We start from the raw sequence: 20208 nt of genomic DNA on the forward strand, positions 1-20208 counted from the left end.
GAGCAATGACAAATTTAATATACAATATACATTGACAATAAATAAAGGAAAGGAGGGAGAGGGAGGAGAAAGGTGCTAGTGGAGGTAAAAGCGTTGTCAGAATCCTTGCAGTGAGATAAAATTCCAAATGAGTTACTCAGAATTATAGAGGTTACCAAGTAGAAACCATTCGGTATGTACGAAAAGTTGCAACACTTGTTTGTGTAGGTTGGTCTAAGGACTCAGTATATGGCCCCAATTTCCTATAAAAACGAGGAGCACCCTTTACGGAATCTGTATGAATTACCGCCGGACACAAGTTCAAATCTCGACAGCGGCTGGCCGACATGGCTGAAAATCCAGATCGTCCCAAGGTAAGTATTAACTAACCTAACCTCCCCCCCTAACCCTCCTTAGGGGTGACTAACCCCGCCTTCCCCGCCGCCTATACCTAAGTCCCCCGGGGGATGCCTAACCCCAAGTCCCCCCCCGGGGGTGCCTAACCCTAACCCCTCCCTTCCCCTAGCCTAACCCTAACCTCCCGAGGGGGTTCCTAACCCTAAGTCCCCTCCGGGAGCCCTAAACCTAACCCTCCCCCCCTCGGCTGACCGCAGCGGCGCCCGGCATCACTTCGATCAGGATGTGGGGCGGCGTCTAGATTTAGATGCCTGTCATTTAACCCTCGCCGGGATAAAGCAGTCGGGAAGCCGGCTGTCGGAATTACGTCCGCCGGCTTCCCGACTGCATACCCCCTTTACAACATCAATCAAAGTAGACTGCTGCTAAAAATACATTGTCTTGGTAAGCACTGACTTTATTATCCCTAGAAGAGGGGCTGATTTTGAAATCCAGTTAATTAAGATAACTTTTTTAGCGATGGTAACCACTATAGTAGTAAAGGTTATTAAATGTTTATAAGATAATAATGAGTGGCAATTACTGAAATTTGCGCATAAAAGAGCTAAGGGATCTAAATGTAGATTGAGTGAAAAAGTTGTATTAAGGAATAAAAGTATCTTATTCCAGAATCATCATATCATATAGCAATCCCAAAAATTATGAGAAAATAAAGCTTTATGAGCTCTAAATTTCGGACAATGTCCAGATACATCAGGTACCATATGCATGCGTTGACCCTGGGAGATATATGCTTTGTGCACTTCTTATAATGAAGCTGAGACAGTGCCAGATTAAGGTTTACAATGGCCTAGAGCTGAAATGTATGAAATATTGTGTGTCGCCACAAGGGTATGATTTGGAGAGGGTGAGTGGTGATATGGTACCATGACCAGTGCTATGGGGGTGCAGTCTGTATGGGGGGTGTGGCTAGAACTGTGGAGAGCATAGCTAGCACTTATATCCATAGTTGAATGAGAGTCTATCAATGAACAAAGGGAAGCACACCTTGTTGACATGACCCTAGTATGAGAAGAATGTCTGTCTGCATGTACTGTATTGGTATCACCCCTATACCTTGATTTTGTTGTACTAAACTCATCTGTGTATTCTGTACTTTGCCTTTTGCCTTCCTCTATATGTACTGCATTGTGATTTTATCCCTCCTACATCGTGCTGTCTGCCCCCCCCCCATATGTATGGTCTGCATTGTACTGTCCAACCTGCCACATCTGTATGTCCTACATTGTGCTGTCTCCCCATTTGTATGTCCTGCATTGTGCTGTCTCCCCATCTGTATGTCCTGCATTGTGCTGTCTCCCCATATGTATGTCCTGTATTGTGCTGTCTGTCTCCCAAAACGTATGTCCTGATTTATGTTTGGGGGTGCTAAAGGAGACAATGTCCCCCTTAGCAACTGAACCGGGCCCCCGCCAAGACCCTTCAAAAAGCCCGGGAATGAGTAAACAGACTATACCAGAGTTTCCCAAACTCCATTACAGTCCAGGTTTTAAGGATATCCATTCTTGAATCCAGATGATTAAATTTAAATTGACTGAGGTACTAATTAAGTAACCTGTTCTCAAGCATGGATATTCTTAAAAACCTCCACTGTAATGGCAGAGTTTGGGAAGCTATGCTCTATACTGTATTTGTTTGTACTAAATTAAAATATTTCTTACCTATTTTGTGTTTTCTCTGCCACAGGGAACCTCCTTAGAAATTGATCCTCCCTGAGCAGACTGTCTTCAGTTGGTATACACTATTTATGTAGGAGATCATATGGTCCAATATCATATGGTAGAGGTTCAACCAAACTCATTCCCCCTGTATCCCCTTCAGCCTCCTGCCCCCTCTAGAGGCTCCTGTTTCTCTCCAGCCTCCTGCCCCTTGAGTCTCTCCAGACGGTATTTCCAGCTCCCTCTGTGTCTCTCCAGCCACCTGCCACAATATGTCAAGGCTATGTATAATTCAGGTTGGGTGGCAACCCTATTCCCCCTATGCCCTTTATATCTTGTATTATAACCACCCCTTACCCTGTGTCTTGCAATGTTCTACCCCTGTCTTGTATTGTCCTCTCCCCTTTGTCCCGTTGTGCATTGTCCTCTCAGCTCTGCATTGCATTGTTCTCTACCATTTGTCTTGTGCTGTCCATGGAAAAGTTACCTGTCTTCCCCTGCACTCTTGTGCTCCTTTGTGCTGCCGCTCCTCCAGGTACAGCTACACTGCAGCGTTGTCAGACGGCATTGATGGCAGCGCCATGACATCATCACCTGACATCCACACTGCTGCCTAGATGTTGCATGGTCCCGGCGGCCATAGAGAATGGGGAGGAGACAGAGTGGGAACTTAGTCAGGAATCTGATCCAGGGTGGGCGCTGTGCTGCGGGGGCGTGGATCAGTCGCATGAGACTGCCGACAACTAGTGTGTGTACTAGCTAGACGATGCGCCAGCATGTATTTACTGACAGTCAGTGACACCCGTCCAGCGGGCGGCACTGGCAGGCACCTGAGTGTACAATAATTAAGGTGGTATGGCTGTCGGCCCGTACCATCTTACTTGCACCACTCTCCAGCAATCCTGTGGGCCTATTGACATGGGGGGGCCTGGAGCTGCAGCTCCACCCGCCCCATTGTTAATCCGGACCTGATCTAAGGGAAGGTATTTTAATGGCATGTCCATATGGTATAAATTTGCAACCGTAGAAAACATACCTGGAAGATCTAAATTCCAGCGGGAATATGTAGCCAACAAATGCTTATTCAAAATGATGAAACCAAAGTTAATAAAGCTTGTAGTGGGTCATCCTCTGAGGATAAAGAGACTGTGGTCGACAATGATTGGATAAAATTTAGAATCTGTAGATACATAACAAATTGACTGTTGGGTAACTGGTAAATTTCTTGGAGCTGCTGGAATGAGAGAATTCCTCCAGGGTCAAAAACATCCTTCACAGCCAGAATACCCCTCCTTCCAACCAGAAAAATACACATTAGACATAGCAGGTGTGTAAACAAGGATCTCAACAAATAGGGACATATTTTGAAGATATAGGGTCTCTAGAGAATTTCTTATCAATCTGCAACCATGACAGATAGGTATCTCCAAATAGAGTATTGAAATTAACGGAGGATGGAAGGGATTTTAGAGGGGTATGGAGGAGAGCTCCTAATGAGAAAAGATGAACTAAAGCTTCCTTAAGCGGTATATTAGTATAACATGAGCGGGATAACAACCAATCTGATATATATATATATATATATATATATATAAAAAATACCACATGAGTGAAAGAACATATATCAGGGACTGCAAACCCACCCTTAGCTCATTGAAGACAGAACTTTACCATGGAGATGCGAGCTCTTTTGCCCGACCATAAAAATTTTGCAACACATCTTTGTTAGACATGCGTATAGGTAACATATAAATGAGATATGATAATTTGGGGAAAATAATACTCTTCAGAGCGGACGCTCGACCCAACAAAGACAAAGGCAGATTTTACCAGTCATCATGCTTCCTAGCAATATTGGATAACAAAGGAGAGAATTTAACCTTATAAATATTATCGAGATTGGGGGTATAAGTACTCCCAAATATTTTAAAGAAGAGCTCAATACTTTAAATTGGGGAAATGCAGTAGAGAGAAGGGGGGCACCAGAACCGGATAAGGGAAGGATCTCTAATTTTCATAATTAATCTTAAAACCCAAGAAAGATTAAAAATGGGAAACCAAAATGACTGGTATGGACACTACAGGGTTAGATACAAAAAGAGGCATATCATCAGTGAAAAGTGCTTTTTTTTTTTTTAGTCAATAATTTATAGTCGACGCTTAATAAGGATATGGGGTGATAGGTACCGGGGAGTCTTGGGTTCCTACCAAGTTTAGGGAGGGCCCTAATTAAAGCCAAATTAAAGTATTGGGGGATAGAGCGTTTTTCTAAAATTGAGTTAATCACACCTAATAGAGAGTCTTCAATTTTAGGAGAAAGAATTCTATAAAAATCATCTGTGAAGCCATCAGGGCCTTAAGCCTTTGACGGCTTCAAACTTTTAATAGCAGTTCAGAGTTCTTCTATCACTATAGGGGCATGAAGGGAATCCACCATAGAAGTAGCTAAAGTAGGCATAGATATATGTTGCCAAAAGAGAGACTTGGCTGCAGCATCAAAGGGAGGCTGAGGGTAAACAGATTTATAAAAAACACGAGGAACCTCGGTAGTTTGTGCGCTAGAAGTAGTGCGAGACCCATTTAAATTTTTTTATGATGAGATTAAACCAGGGGGTTTGGAGCTACGCGGCTGATTACAGAGTAATTTTCCGATGTGGTTACCCAGTTTATGAAAGCAATATTCCCTTTCCGAAGAGTACCTGTCCCCAAACTCTGATAACATGTCATCGAAATATTGCTTAGCCAATGGGTAAGACAAGTTATTGGCAGGAGAAGGGGTAAGCTTAAATAATTAAAATTAGTTAGAGTTTGCTGGGCCGAGCAGTACTTTCTTCCTTGTATGAGAAGTATTGGACCTAATTTTACCTTGAATAACCGACTTGTCGGATTGCCAAAAAATCAGGGGCATCGTCGAGTTCATGTTGGGGATTATTATGCTTAATCTCTTGCCAATAGGTTTCCACTTTACTACGAAATTTAAGGGAATTAGTCAAATGTGAAGGGAAGCTCCATTGTCTAAAAGAGCCACTGTCCATCAAGGCAGCAAGTGTAACCCTGACCAGTGCATGGTCTAATAATCAGATAGGTTCAATATTATAGTCTATCACCCTAGGGAATAATACATCAGAAAGAAGAACATAGTCTATTCTAGACAGAGTCCCGAATGCAGCCGAGAGACATATTCCATGTCAATAGGGTGTCTAGCTCTCCAAACATCAATAGAATGTAATTGTTTGGAAAACCAGGACACACCCCATTTAGAAGTGAGCTGCCAGCTGGAGCCGGGGTATTTCTGTCCATAAAACCGGAGGAACAAAAATTAAAATCACAACCAATAACCAATTGACAGGAGGCGAAAGGCCTTAATTTAGAAAGTAGATGATTAAAAAATGGTCTATAATAGACATTGGGAGCGTAAATATTACAGAGTACATAACGAACATTCTGAAAAGAGACGTCTGCAATCACATACCGCCCAGAGGGATCAGCAATCACAGAATTAGTTATAATTTGTAATTGTTTCCATGCAAGAATAACCACCCGTCGAGCGTTTGAATTAAAGGGAGAGGCCGCTATTACAGTTTTATTGAGTATATTGAGTTTCAACGTCTCTGCAGCTGTTAAATGTGAGGGGAGGGGAGGGGTTCAACAAAACAAACATATTAGAGCAGAGCTCCAGATGGCTAGCGAAAAGTAGCCCGCTCAGTACAGATTATAATTGACTTCGTTTAGATAGTAATACAAAGATTACATAAATGTAATTAGAAAGTTGAGCGCAGAAAGTTTCCTAGCACATCAGGCAATACAATGTAAACCCAAAAGGACAGAAACCAAAATAACTGCAGCCCAGAATTGTAATCATCAATAGATAAACAAAACAATGGGTAGAGACATAAGGACAAACAAAATATCTCACGGATACTCCTGAGGGAATAAGAAGTTCTCTCAGTGAATCATGAATGTATGATAGGAATGACCAGAGAATAAAAAGTGTCCTTCAATCCGGAGGTGAAGAGCAAACGCCAGCAAAGCCATCTTATTCCAAAGCTTCCTCATCCAAGTATGCAGCAATATCTGGGGTATTTGTGAAATCTTTAAATGAGTCCCCCTCATATAGACGTAATCTTTCCGGGAACAATAGAGTAAACTTTCATTTATCCTTAACGAGGCGGAACATACTGGGGCAAATTCCTTATGTGCTCTAATAACTTCAGGAGAATAGTCCGTAAACAGGAAAAGTAGGGAATCATTCCAGCGGAGATCACAATTTTTTCTGGAAGCTGTCCACATAGCTATCTTATGGAGGAAATTCAAACAATGGAAGATCATAACTCGCGGATGAGAATTTAAAGAATCACCAGACCGTTGAGAACCCAATCGATGTGCCCTCTCTACCACCATATCTGTGCAACCATCTGAAATGTGTAAAAGCTCCGGCAACACGGTATTAATAAATTGATATACTTGAGTCCCTTTTACAGTCTGAGGGAGACCCAGTAGAAAGTTGTTTCTGCGAGAGCAATTTTCTAAATCATCTGCTTTAGACCAGATTTGATGTTGAGACTTCTGGAGTTTAGTTGTGTGGGATCTAAATGAAGTAACAACTTGAAACATATCTCCTACTCTTTGCTCTGCAGACTGTACTCTGGAAGAAATCTGGTGTATCTGTCCCTTTAAGTCAGTGACTGCTTGGGTGAGGGAAGCTGCTTGAGAAGCAAACATAGGCTCAATGGTTTATTTTATGGCTCTAACTACCTCCTCATAAGTAAGAGGAAGAGGAGTACCTGGTGTGCCAGTAACAGAGGAATCTGACAGCGGTGACAGGGTGCTGGGACCAGCAGGAGGTGGCAGCTCTGCAGGGTCTGCGGTGTCATCTGCGTTATCTGCAGCCGCGACCATACTGGAGAGCTGGAGTTGGCTCAACTTTCAGCCTCTGCACTTTAGTAGGCATGGGAGAGGTTAAAATCCTGTCCATTGGAGGATGGGAGGAGGACATTGGGCACCCAGGCAGATAAGAGTGGGGTGTCATAGAGGTCCGGGGAGGACTGTGATAATTGGAGAAGCCGGGCTTGCAGCGGAGCTCCGGGCTCACGCGGCTATCTTCATTAGGCACCTGAAGCGGAAGTCTCTTGTGCCTTGTTTTTTATGTTTAAATACCTCCATAATCAATAGAAATTCTGTCTAATGACCATTTTATAGCCAAGATCGTATCGGTGACAAGGGAACATCCACTGCGACTGGCAGGGAAAAACGGTCAACAGCAGTACAGAAGGGGTTATTCATTGTATCTAGAATTGGGGTTTTGATAATGGCTAAAACATTATATACATTTAAACAGGGATTTTATGCCTGTTTCAAAAAACATTATTATATTTTTTTATAAGACATTATGGGTCTGATTCTGAGTCGACCTCAAGTGTAATAGTGGCCATGTCTCACGTTTTTCTGCAGACTGCGCATGCCTTGAAAATAACAAACATTGTCTGCACATGCATTGCACAAGTACCAGCAAGGAGCGCCGTGCAAGTTGGATCTCGACTGGACTTGACCTTTGTGAAGTGGGCGCTTCTCGTTGGCTACTGGGTGGTTATTGTGCAGATGCATGGTACAATTGCATCTCTTGAGTGCATATGAAGCAGCATAGATACTCGCAGAGGTGGATGGATTTTTGCATTAGCATAAGGTTGTAAATCAGGCTGCTGCTGACTTCCGCGAGCTTTGCGTCTGACTCAGAACCAGGTCCTATATCTCCAGCTATTACTTAGAAGAACGTATAATTGGGAACAAGTCAGATGCCATATAAAAAGGTTAAAGGGGCCTATCCATTACACGACTTTTAGAACGCATTGTTCACAAAGTCGTGTAATGGATAGCCGGCAAGGACCAGCGATGCGCGTGCACGCTGGGACCTTGCCGACCCCGAATATCTATGGAACATGCTGTTCAACCTGGCGACGCTCGTCAGGTTCCCCGAGATAGGAGAAAAAAAAAGAAGAAAAAGAAACTATTTTGTGAGCACTCTTTGTATATATGAAATAGTTAAAACATAACCTTTAATAGATCCAAAATAATATATCTATGACAAAGGACAATAGACAAGACATATAACATAGATCCACCCACAATATAGTAAGAAGGTCTATAGATGTATACTAATCAGGATATTCCACCAATCTCATAGGTCGACCCCTTTAAATCAGCATTTAGTATAGTGGGTGGTAAGTGAGAATCGATACCTCAAGGGTAAATCATAATCACATAATTCAAAGACATTATTTTGTCATAAAACAATCGGCGAACATCTAAAGCAGCATAGTAGTCACATTATAGCTCTATAGCACTATTTGAAATCACACCAGTCTGTATAGCATGTGTCTCAATTTAAGATGAAGTAACAGGACGGTCAGGGTGAAGATTAATCCACCTATAATTCTACTTCCCCTCACTTAGCAAAAGCCATCAATGAGGGGTGAGAGATCATCCAGTGGCAGTTAAACCCCTAGAAACAACAGTGTAACCGCAATGTTACTCACTATTTCGCTTCTGCTGTTAAGGGTCTTACTTAATGCATTGGACCCTTAATGAGAGAGTTACTCTGAATGAGATTGTCATCAGTTAATAGAGTAAAAAGAAAAAGAAGGTGAGTAAGCTAACATAATATTTGTTGCTGTTAAACCATAATTATAACATTGATACAAAGCGTAGGTCTCGTTCTGTAGTTTTATATGCAAAGATCTTAAATTGGTACTACGGATAATATGCTTGTAGATTGAGACCTTTAAATATACAACCCTTTGCAAACAAACGCTGCTAGAGACATGATTATAATTTTATAGGATATATCTTGTTACTCATAATAAACCCGGACTAATGATTCATAAATACAGATAACCAATGCTAAAAATTTTGACACATTGATCCCCGAAATAGGAGGTCGGGATCCTGCACTGAAAGGACTGAATGCAAGACATTCAGTCTTTCAGGTCGCCTAATGGTTAGGCACCTTAAGAGAGGATTTCTTTATTTCCACATTAGGCAAAATTGGAAGGTGCCTGGCGGGCGCTTTGTTGTTCCTCCCATCAGGGCCGGATTGAGGGCCACATGGGCCCGGAGCTGAAAATGATCAAGGGCCTATTATGAGAAGCAGAGGAGGTGTGACCATTACTGTGTAGGTGTGGCCAGTGCCATATGGGAGTGTACACACCCTACACTATCAGCCCCAATGTCTTCCTACATATGTAAAAAAAAAAGTTTAATTTTGTGAGGTAACTAGAAATACAATTTTACTACTTATGATTTATGGCTGACCTTGTGGACAGCAGACGGCCCATCAACATCATGCTGTCATGATGATGGGCCTATTTTTATGTGGAGGCCTGGAGCTGTAGCTCCATCCGCCCCATTGTTAATCTGGCCCTGCCTCCCATCAATGGGACTGTAGCAGCTACAGCAGTCTTTGTAACAACTGGTTATCTTAATAAACTTTTGTACTCTTTCAACCTTGCGAACTATGCTATATAACACTGGTGTGTAGCATTATTATAGTTTATTCTGCATAACAGTCATAATGCCACCATAATTTCTAGAGCTGACAAACAATTATACCCTATTTCCATTCTAACTTCGATAACGTGCATATGAATAATACTTTCAAAAACAAAAGTGTGAAAAATGACAGTAGTTAAAATATCATGAAGCTAAAGATTGCATACAAAAGGCGTGCTCATTGTTTATCAACTGCTTTTATATAAAATGTCAGCTGCTCAATTTAATGTGACATTTTGATTCCACAGGTGACGCGAGAAACTCATCTGGAGCAAATGCACTATGTCCGTTCACTAAAGGCAACGATTTCATTGACAGCACGTATCCTGGAGCAACAACAAGAATCACATTTGACTTTCTTATGCTCTACGCCTTTGTCCCCGTAATGATCATTGGTTGTTTAATAAGCTTTAAAATAAGAGACATTTTGATGCGCAGATAGGAAAGAGGATAACGCCCATTCCCGGCAGTGGAACTGTTGGCAATGAAATTTATCATGCTGAGATGACTTCTAATTAGCAAGAAACTTGAATAGTTTAATCTACTCTGTAATGCACTTCATCAACCAGAATTCACAAGAGTATATTAATTTGAGACTTATAGTATTGTAAAGGTCCCCCATACACGGGGCAAATTTTCACACGATATGGCCGTTTTTGACTGATTGTAACGACCAATCGTGTAAAAAATTGCATTTTCTAGACGACTACGATGCACGTCCCCGCAGTCGTGTATCGTCATCACAGATCAAATGGTTTTGAAGAAGGATTTTCGACAGATCAGTACGATGTGACACATCTTAATACATCGGATCGTATGGTCATTTGTACAATCGTACATTTTCTAAATACAAATCGTACAGGGAAGAATTTTCAAGGTAATCGTATGCGAATCGGATCGGATACAAATCGTCCCCATGTATGGGCACCTTTAGAGTCTTAATGCACACTCTAGTGGATTTCCATAAAAAATCTTGAGCCTGATCTTTTTGCTTTCTTTAAAGAGCTCTTATCTGCAAACAGTGTAGACGGCCATTTTGTAGGCTGTAAATAAATGAGATTGCAACCTATCACATCACTAAGAACCCGAGACATCACTGAGTCAACTCACAGTCAGTGTTCTGGAGACATGACCAATATTTTTGGAAACAGAGGAGCATAGTAAACTAGTCTGTGTTCTAATATATAATGGCCGAGACCCCCTCTCCCATTATCTCCCCCAAATGGCTGCCTCTACTGTGAGCATGTGACAGGTGCACTTTGCAAGTTAGTTTATTTTGTTGTGGTCCAAGTAGGAATTGTGGGACAATAAGAAGTTATGAATTTCCAAAAACAAAAAGCAGAGCTACTGTAGCGGATGCAAGATGGAACCTGTCATTTGTACACAACAGTTCTTTACATAGGAGAAAGGCTACAGAGCTGCCACATGTCATGTGACTTTATTATCCACGTTCCATACAAATAATGTAGTTTGCAAGATGTTTGTATTGCAGACACTATGGGATATATTTACTAAAGTTGAGATGTTGCCCATAGCATAATCAGATTTTACTAACATTTATCTAGCACCTTCTAGAAAATAATAGCTAGAATCTGATTGGTCGCTATGGGGACCATCTCCACTTCTAAAAACCTGCACTTTAGTAAATATAACCCTATGACTGAACAAACTAAGCAAATAAGCACTCTCAGCAATGCAGAGTAATTGGCGCAAGTATACAGAGTCTGATTATGTTTCCGTAATCTAATTGTATTATTTTGGTTCGTTTGTGTATCATTTAGTCATATGATTAGTGCAAAAATGTGCATTTCGAGCTGTATTTAATTATCATACTGTACTGTGTTTAACAATTATTTAGCAAGTCTAAGAAAAATCTAAACAAATATACTGGTAAATTGAAAAACATTTAAAATGAAGGGAAGGAACCTAGAAATCTTATATAGTTCTTATTTATATACATTAATATATCATCTAAAAATATCAGATGTTTGCTAATATGCTTAATTCAATATGCACATATTGTTGACCAAAATGCTTGTATACTATGATTAAAGAGAACACCACCTTTCAGAAGATACTTTTTTTTTTTTTGTCAACAGAATTTTTAGTAAAAAAAAAAGTAACTATTTAAAGTTTTTGAAATATGTCACATCAAAATTTGGTAACTTGATTCTGGAATGTAATGGAGTTTAAATCACCATTTCAGAGCCAAAGGGTAATTTACTAAAGCACTTTTTTTTTTTTTTTTTTGCACAAATGTGTCTGTGTATTGCACACATACTGTAGATGCACAACCAGCAGTAAAATGACAATATGCCAGCAGAACACTTAAAGAATTTTGAGTTCACTCAAAAATGCACAAGGTGGAAGGATAAAAAGGTCACTTCACACTGATACTGGACTCCCACTGCCTCAATAAACTCTCTCTGTGGAGAGAAATTAGCTAAACACATTAGTGGACATTTACAAAAATTCATGTACAGGTAACAGCAAGGGGAAGTCTGCCGTAGCAAATAGACATTTCCTTTCATTTTCTCAAGTAGTAGAATGAATAGTTAGAATTTGATTGTTACAATCAGTTAGAGCATTATTTGTCACTATCAGAGCTAGGTGACATTGAGCGCAATAAGGTTAACTAAAACAAAACCACCTGGTCAACATTAACAGCGGCTCTCTGCGCTCGCTCCGAATCAGGGCCAGCCCTCTTGTTTTTTAGAGCGGCCTCCTGGCCGCTCGCATAGCTGTGGGTAACCACCCACAGCTATAGCGAGCGGCCAGGAAGATGGTCGCGATGGTCACGAACATCGCGACCATCGGGTTTGCGACGAGACCCTTGTGGTAGGGTCTCGTTGCCGCAAGCTCTGGAGTGCTGTCGGCTCAAACAGAGCCGAAAGCACTCCCACTGACATCACTTGTGATGTCAGTGGGGCCGGCCCCAGACGGTAGGCGTTCCCATGGGAACGCTTCCGTCTGGGCAGCCACGCCCCCGGCACACCCACCAAAGGGGGCGTGCTGTCACTCAACATCGACAGCACGCCCCCTTTGGTACGAGACCTGGAGCGACGGTTTGTCCGTCGCTATCCGGGTCTCGCATTTGCACGACGGAGCCGGCTCCATCGTGCGCATGCAGGGCCACCATCGACCCGCTTGCGAGTGCTCAGCGCTCGCGAGTGGGTCTGAATCAAGCCCACAGTCTGGACGAGTGAAAGCGGAAGTCAGACGGGCCATTTACACAGCAGACTGAGCCTGTTCTGACTGCTGCAAGACTCCAGCAACCATCAGCTCATACCGCCGCTAGGGAAAGGTAGGGTGAGTACACCAGCCGGTGCTCTGGACACAGCCCCATTGTCAGTTACGGGAGACCTGGACTAACACGCGTATTTTCACAAAAAGAGCTATAAACACCCTTATTTCATGTTATATATTGAGTCCACTGTATATTCAGACACTGCCGGTCCTAGACACATTTTTTAATAATTTTTAATTATTTTAATTAATTTATTTATGTTTATATATTATTTCTTTTGATATCAGTTCTGACATTTCCATACCCATAGTTATTGTACATGATCTTCATCTTAGATGCATTGATCAGCCAAGCACCGCATAGATTTTATTTAGTTAAATACAAGCACGTCTATCAAATTGCATTCAAAACCACCTGGTCTACCTAAAAAAATGCCTAAACCACCCAAAAATGATCTCTCACAGTAACTTTTTAAACACAAAAGGTCTGCCACACTTAGTATTCAGATCACGAGCTGACACTGGGCCTGATTCAGTTTGGATCGCAAGTCTGCTCTCTGCGAAATTATGCAAATGAATGCGATCGCAATGTGACCGCCGCATAACATAAAGACGCCCACCAGCTTATAAAGCCACCCACCTCCCATTACATACATCCACAAGTCAGCAAAAACATCGGGAACATCGGACCCATACGCACAGTTGTGGTTGAGCTTGACCTGACTCACAAACTGCAAAACTTCCTGTCGCCATCTAGACCACTGGCTGCGTATGCAGTCGCAGGGGCTTAATTATGCAGGCCCCTGTAACGGCATTCAAATGCACAGGCACGCCTGTGTTCCCCCAACCACCCCCCTCTCTCCACCTCCTAACGGCACTTCCTGTCAATCCTTTCTTGACGGCGCTGCGGATCCACTGCGTTCCCTTTTGTGATCTCATCGGCCAGTTCAACACTTGCGGTGCTTACGCATGCGCAAAATGCAAACAATGACCAGGTGTGTGCGTCCAAACACTTGCGATCCAAGCTGAATCAGGCCCACTGTTAGAAGGTCTTCAGATATTCCCTGACAGATCCCAAAATGGAACCACAACCTAGTTACAATAAAGTAGAGATGTGCGGGTTCGGTTTACTGAAATACGAACACACCCGAACCCAAGTGGGATCGAGCCATAGTTTGAAATCACTTAGGGGTTCCGAGTAGAACAGAGTCCTAAGACGGGTCTTCTCGCAATTCGGATTTAAAACCGGATCTCGCATGTTTTGGATTGCATTTAAGTCCCGTCCTCGTGCTTTCAGGTGCTGTGAGATGTTCAAAATTGACTGGAAATAAATAATATTGATGTTAATAATACTAAAGGAACAAAAAAAAAGGTCCAAATTAAGGGTTGGGTATGAAATCCCGGCTGTCAGGATGCCGCTGGTCAGAATACCGACAGTGGCATCATGACAGCCAGAATCCCGACACCCATAGAGAACAGCAGTAAGTATATATCTAAGCCCTACCCTAACCCCTATCTTCCCGGTGCCTAACCTTAACCTCCCCCCCCAGTACCTAAACCTAACACCCCCTCCCCGGGGCCTAAACCCAACCTCCCCCCTAGTGCCTAAACCTAACCTGCCCCTCCCAGCACCCTAATCCTAACACTCCCTCCCCGGTGTCTAACCCTTCCCTAATGCCTAACCCTAACACCCCGATACATACCTTCGGGATCGCCGGCAGTCGGACTACTGGTGCCAGGATCCCGACCTGTCTTGAATTCGGCGCCGGTTTTCTGACCGTCGGCATCCCGCACGCCAGAATGCTGACTACAGCCACCAAATTAATACATTTTGGCTATTTTTATAAATTTTTAAAGAAAGCTAAAACCAAAACTGAAGCAAAGCACTTGAGGTTGGTTTTGACAAAACCAGGACATGGGGTCTTCGCACATCTCTACTCAAAAGTATACAATTCTCTGCATACACATGGCATTATAAAAAAATAACAGTAAGCTTAACTTGACAGGTGAATTATTGAGCAGTTTCTGACTGGAGCCTCTACAGTGCGTATCAAAAGTTTAAAGGAGTGTGTGTCCTGCAGCTCAGAAGAATAGGAACTTCCCAGATAGTTCCAAGGAATACAGTAAAATAGATTATTCTACGCTGGACTAGTAACTCCCAAAAAGCAATATATGTATGGGAGTTGGAGGGCGTACCAGCACACGGGGTGTGAGTGGTGGCGGACTTTATGATGCAGAGCTATTGGATGATCTCTGTATTATTTATTTCATGAAAATGAGCAATTAGTGGATCTTATATTTTCAAATATACTTTATTAGAATTACCCTGAAATTAGGACCCTCAATTAATTTAAAGCTTGCACATATTTTTGGGTATATCATACATACATCCATCGTATCTTTTTTGGTGTCTCTAGTCCATCGCTGGAGATCAACACATCTATCTAGATGAATTATTGAAGTGCACAAAGATAGAACTTTATTAAATGAATTTTAATATGTCAATGTTTATTGAATTAAAAATGACGACATCAAATTAAAATTCAGGATTAGAATTGCAAAACAGATTTAAAAAAATAAAAAAAATAAAAACACAGAAACTATGCCAAATGTGGAAGCCTAGAAGGCATGAACAATTTAACAGTAGCACCCTGAACTGGCAAGTTTTTAAATAATGTATGCTTATCTGTTTAACTGCCCTTTGTTAAAAATTATTCTAGGGGGTAAATTTACTAAAGTGAGTTTTTAGAAGTGGAGATGTTGCCCATAGCAACCAATTAGATTCTACTTAACATTTAACTTGCACCGTCTAGAAGATAATAGCTAGGAATTTACCCCTGGTAATGATTTCTATAAATATTACAACTCCTACCTGGAACATAGCAGGGATATGACATACTACTAATCATGGTATGATTTTCCACACATATGCATAGGAAAATTGACTACATCATATTTATTGCTTGGGGAGATCATAATGTCTATAGATTAATTTTTATCTGTTATATATTGATGAGATTATTTCATGTGGCTGATTCTACTGATAACAATTTTCGATAATTTTATGCATGAATAATGGAAATAGTGTTTTGATGTACAGTATTATGTTTAGTATAGATTGTAAGCTTGCGAACAGTGCCCTCTTACCTCTCTGTCTGTCAATAACCAGTCTTGTTGTAACACTGCAGCGGTCGCCAACCTGTAGCTCGTGAGCTATCAGTACCTCTCGGTCATAATTTTGGTAGCTCGGAGTCAACTATGAGGAAGTGATGAGGCCTCTGATGCGCGCATCACTGTGGAGTCAACGTCATGGGTGGAGCCATGAGAAAGCGCGTGAGGTGATTGCCATAGCTGCTACGGCAATCACCTGACACGCTTCCCTATAGCTCCACCCATAGCATTGACGCCACGGCGGAGCGACAAAATACATGACTGACACTGCGAGTGACACCTGCCCAGCACTGCCTATTTAATTAACTTGATAAGGCAAGGCATTTCTCCAGAATAAAAGCCTGCAGTATTACAATGTAAGTTGCTATACCAGTTAACATGGACACACTACAGATATTTTTTTTTCTACAATTTTAGTAGCTCAGGATGTTTCATTTATCTCCAGTAGCTCACACCCTAATTAAGTTTGGCGACCACTATATTACTGTGTTCCCAATTGTAAATATGCTGGAACTAGGTTAATAATACTATAAGGAAACATAACATACTTGGCAGGACCCCAAATATGGTCCTTTCTAGTTAAAGAAATTACCAATCTTTTAGCATCTGTTGGGTGAGCAATACACATATGATTGACTGGCCAACTGTGACACCCGGCATCTCTGAACAAACAAAGTCAGTTGATAAAAAACAGGTCTCTGAAGAATACATCAAATTGCGTTAAACTCCTTGTTTACTTACAGTGACTTGCTGGAAGCCATGTTACCTAAAATAACTTCATTTTTTGCAAATAATCATGATCATAATAACATTATTTTCCTAATTATCCTATAGCTATTTTAATGACACTCCTTATTGTGGAATCAACTGACAGCTACAGAAGAACAAGATCCAAGAACAGCACATTTTTTTTCCAAAAACAATTTGATATTTTGGTAACATAGTAATGGCAGCAGGTTATGGTCAAACAACTAATCCTCAAATATTGGATCTTAAAATCAGCACCCAAGTTGAATGAATGGAAAACGGCAGTAATAGAGGTCCTTTACTGTGAACGTCGCATGGCTATCCTTAATGTTGAAAAAGGGGTTTTGGCTTTCTCATGCAAATGGGAACCCTATATACAGTGTTTAACTATTCAAACTCAAAATATTTGGAAAGTATTTGAACTCACGGAGTAGTTCCTGCTAAGACAGATCACCTAGGATTTTATCCCGTATACCTCGGTATGTCACTCGTTAAGACACCTTGTGCGCTCTCTTTTCTTGTCTATCTCGTCATCGGGACTACCCAGTTCCTTTTTATTTACCATATTTTATGTTATTTTTATATCACTCTCTCTTCCTAATAAGACCCTCTTAGCGACTCAGGATTACAATAATTATTGTGCATTGTGAACTGCTAGGTATAATAATTTGCACATTATAGACTTTATGCTCCAATATATTATATTGATAATTTAATGTAATATATGTAATTTTTGCTACTCTTATGTATCCAGATTGATATAATTTTTTTTTTCGGTATCTGGTTTTGTATATTTTTGATACATTTTGTGCCATTTACAATATATATTTGTTCTAAATTGAAAAATAAGAAGCAGTAATTTTATATTTGTTTACTAATAGTTTTTTCTTTGAATGTTTTATTGTACTTAATTCTTGAAAAATATGATGTACATTGTGTAACAGTTTTTTCACTGCTCAATAAACAAATAATAAAAAAAAAAAGCAGTAATGGCAGCAGGATAGGTTTGACTGCTTCAAAACTGATTGTACAATGATGTGTAAAGGATAAAAATATGTAACACATCGGGGTTCACGCTGATGTGGACGTATGCTATTAGCTTTGGGTGAAATATGCAAATTTATACTGTGCATACAAACAAACAAAAAAAGGCAGTCCCAGGTCTATATGCAAATTTGGTACTTGCGTCTCAAGCTTGTGGAGGAGCAACAGAGGAAATGGGCGTGCAAACACAAGCCGAGTACAACAAGGGCATATTTGCATAATTACAAATTAATGCAGTCCCACTCAGAGACGCATGGATGTCTGTGTGGTCTCATTCACACACCCATAGCTACTGTAATAGTATGGAATTTATTAAGATTAGGCAATGCTAATGATTTAATGTGTGTCTCACTAAATTGTCTCACTGATGTCACTGGTTATTAGTTAATTGATAAGCTGCATTTCAGTGATGTCACCGGCTCTTGATGAATTGATAGAATGCATTCTCAGTGATGTCACTGGCTCCTAGTAAATGGATAGGCTGCATTCTCAGTGATGTCATTGGTTTTTGGTGAATTGAAAGGCTTAGTGATGTCACCAGCTTTTAGTGACTGGATAGGCTGCATTCTGAGTGATGTCACTTGCTTTTAGTGACTAGACAGGCTGCATTCTGAGTGATGTCACTTGCTTTTAGCAAATTGATTGGCTATATTCTCATGAAGGATCATTCTTAAAAGTGCAAATCTGTTCCAAATGTGCATAGGTATTAAAAGTGAAAATATTAGCATTTGCAAAATCCGTCAGGACCCTGGTGTCTCATGCAGACCACAGTCTATTGGTTCCATCATGCACATGTTCCGCAAACTGTACCTGTATAAGTAAGAGGAAATAGATGCTCTGGTGGCATGCAGAAATGTTTTGTGATTCATTCATTGCACTTCATGCTAGAGATGCACGCGGACCCCCATGTTTTGATTTTGATTTTACTTCATCATTGGGTTTTGGTTTAGAGAAAAACCACCCTGAAGTGTTTTGGTTTTGAATCTGGATTTAAATTTTTTTTTTTTTTTATAAAAACGGCAGAAATAAATAATTTGGGCCTGTTTTTGTTCCTAAAATATTATTAACCTCAATAACATTAATTCCAGTCAATTTTGACCACCTCACAGCTCACAATATTGTTTTCAGTTTACTTTTCACCCACAGTGGCCAAAGGTTGCAGCGACCAAGCAGCTGCACAAACACATGGCAGTTTAAAAAAAGGATGTAGCACATCTAGGAAACAGTGGCACAGCAGTGGCAGACAGGGTGGCAGTTTATTATAAACTATATGATGCTACAGAAATTATTTCATCAATCAAGAACTAGATCAGAGGCTCAATGTCAGCACAAGTAAATGGAGGTTGTAGTATTAGAGGAAGCCAGGTAAAAGATTGATTGAGTGATTAAGCACTATAAAAAAACAAGCATCCACAATACCAATAAGATTGATTCTTTAGGATTAAAGGCAGAGTAACAGCCTACTCAAATTACATAATGAATTATTAATTATACGATTTGATGATACTAGTCTGCATCTGCTGAGAATCTGTAGGAAATGGGGTCTATACCCCTGGATGAGAAGCTGGTGAAGGATGGCATTGCAAGATACAAAAGAACATGAATGCCTCAGCAAAGTACAGTAATACACACTGGCTGTCAAATAGATACAATGTTGGCAAAGCATGATGGAACTGTCCTTGGGCCCTCCTATTCACTGTTTCTTTACCACAGTGCCTCACAGCGCTCCTAGTAATGGCACCCTGATGGCTTTTTTTTTTTAGCACAGTGCTCCTATGGCAGTGGCACCCTAATAAGAGGTGTTTTTTTTTTTTTTCAACAACACAGTGCCCGTTTAACACAGTGCTCCTAATGGCTTTACTAACACAGTGCCTGAACACACAACACAGTGCTACTATGGCAGATGGCATTTTTTTAATAACACTACCCCTTTAACATAGTGCTCCTAATGGCTGTTTTTGTTTTTAACACAGTGCCTGAACACACAATACAATGCTACTCAGTGCTCCTACTGTTTATTTTTAATAACACAGTGCCCCTTTAACAGTGCTCCTAATAGCGTTTTTTAGTGCCTGAAAGTGAACACCTAACAGGGTGTTTTTTAGCACAGCATTTCACAGTGCTGCAACTCATTGTTCACATTGTTCTCCCTCGATCTCCTGTGTGAAATGGCATCCGATCACGAGGGAGGGACTTTTATATGCAAAACAGAATACGCAAGATCCGGTGCCAGGAAGATGCAGTTTTGCCTTGGTTTGGGATCTGAACTTGGTCGGAAGACCTGATGTGAGGGCCCGGTTCAACTTATAACCCCCTAAGTTCAGGTGTGTTTGGTTTCCAGGACACAGAACCCGTTCATCTTTACACTTCATATATCAGTTTATTATGTCACTGCTGCCAA

At 41.0% G+C, this 20208-nt stretch overlaps 1 protein-coding gene across 1 annotated transcript in view; it reads left to right on the forward strand.

The window, feature by feature from the left end:
• ABCG5 (ATP binding cassette subfamily G member 5) overlaps nt 1-10041 on the forward strand; it is a 59081-nt gene extending 49040 nt beyond the window's left edge. The window contains exon 13 of the mRNA XM_088477520.1: nt 9848-10041. Coding sequence (XP_088333646.1) covers nt 9848-10041 — 194 coding nt within the window. The remainder of the gene's footprint in view (nt 1-9847) is intronic.
• Nucleotides 10042-20208: the final 10167 nt, after the last annotated feature.

This window comes from Taudactylus pleione, unplaced genomic scaffold, assembly GCF_031769625.1.
Source record: "Taudactylus pleione unplaced genomic scaffold, aTauple2 ptg000201l, whole genome shotgun sequence".
Taxonomy (NCBI): domain Eukaryota; kingdom Metazoa; phylum Chordata; class Amphibia; order Anura; family Myobatrachidae; genus Taudactylus; species Taudactylus pleione.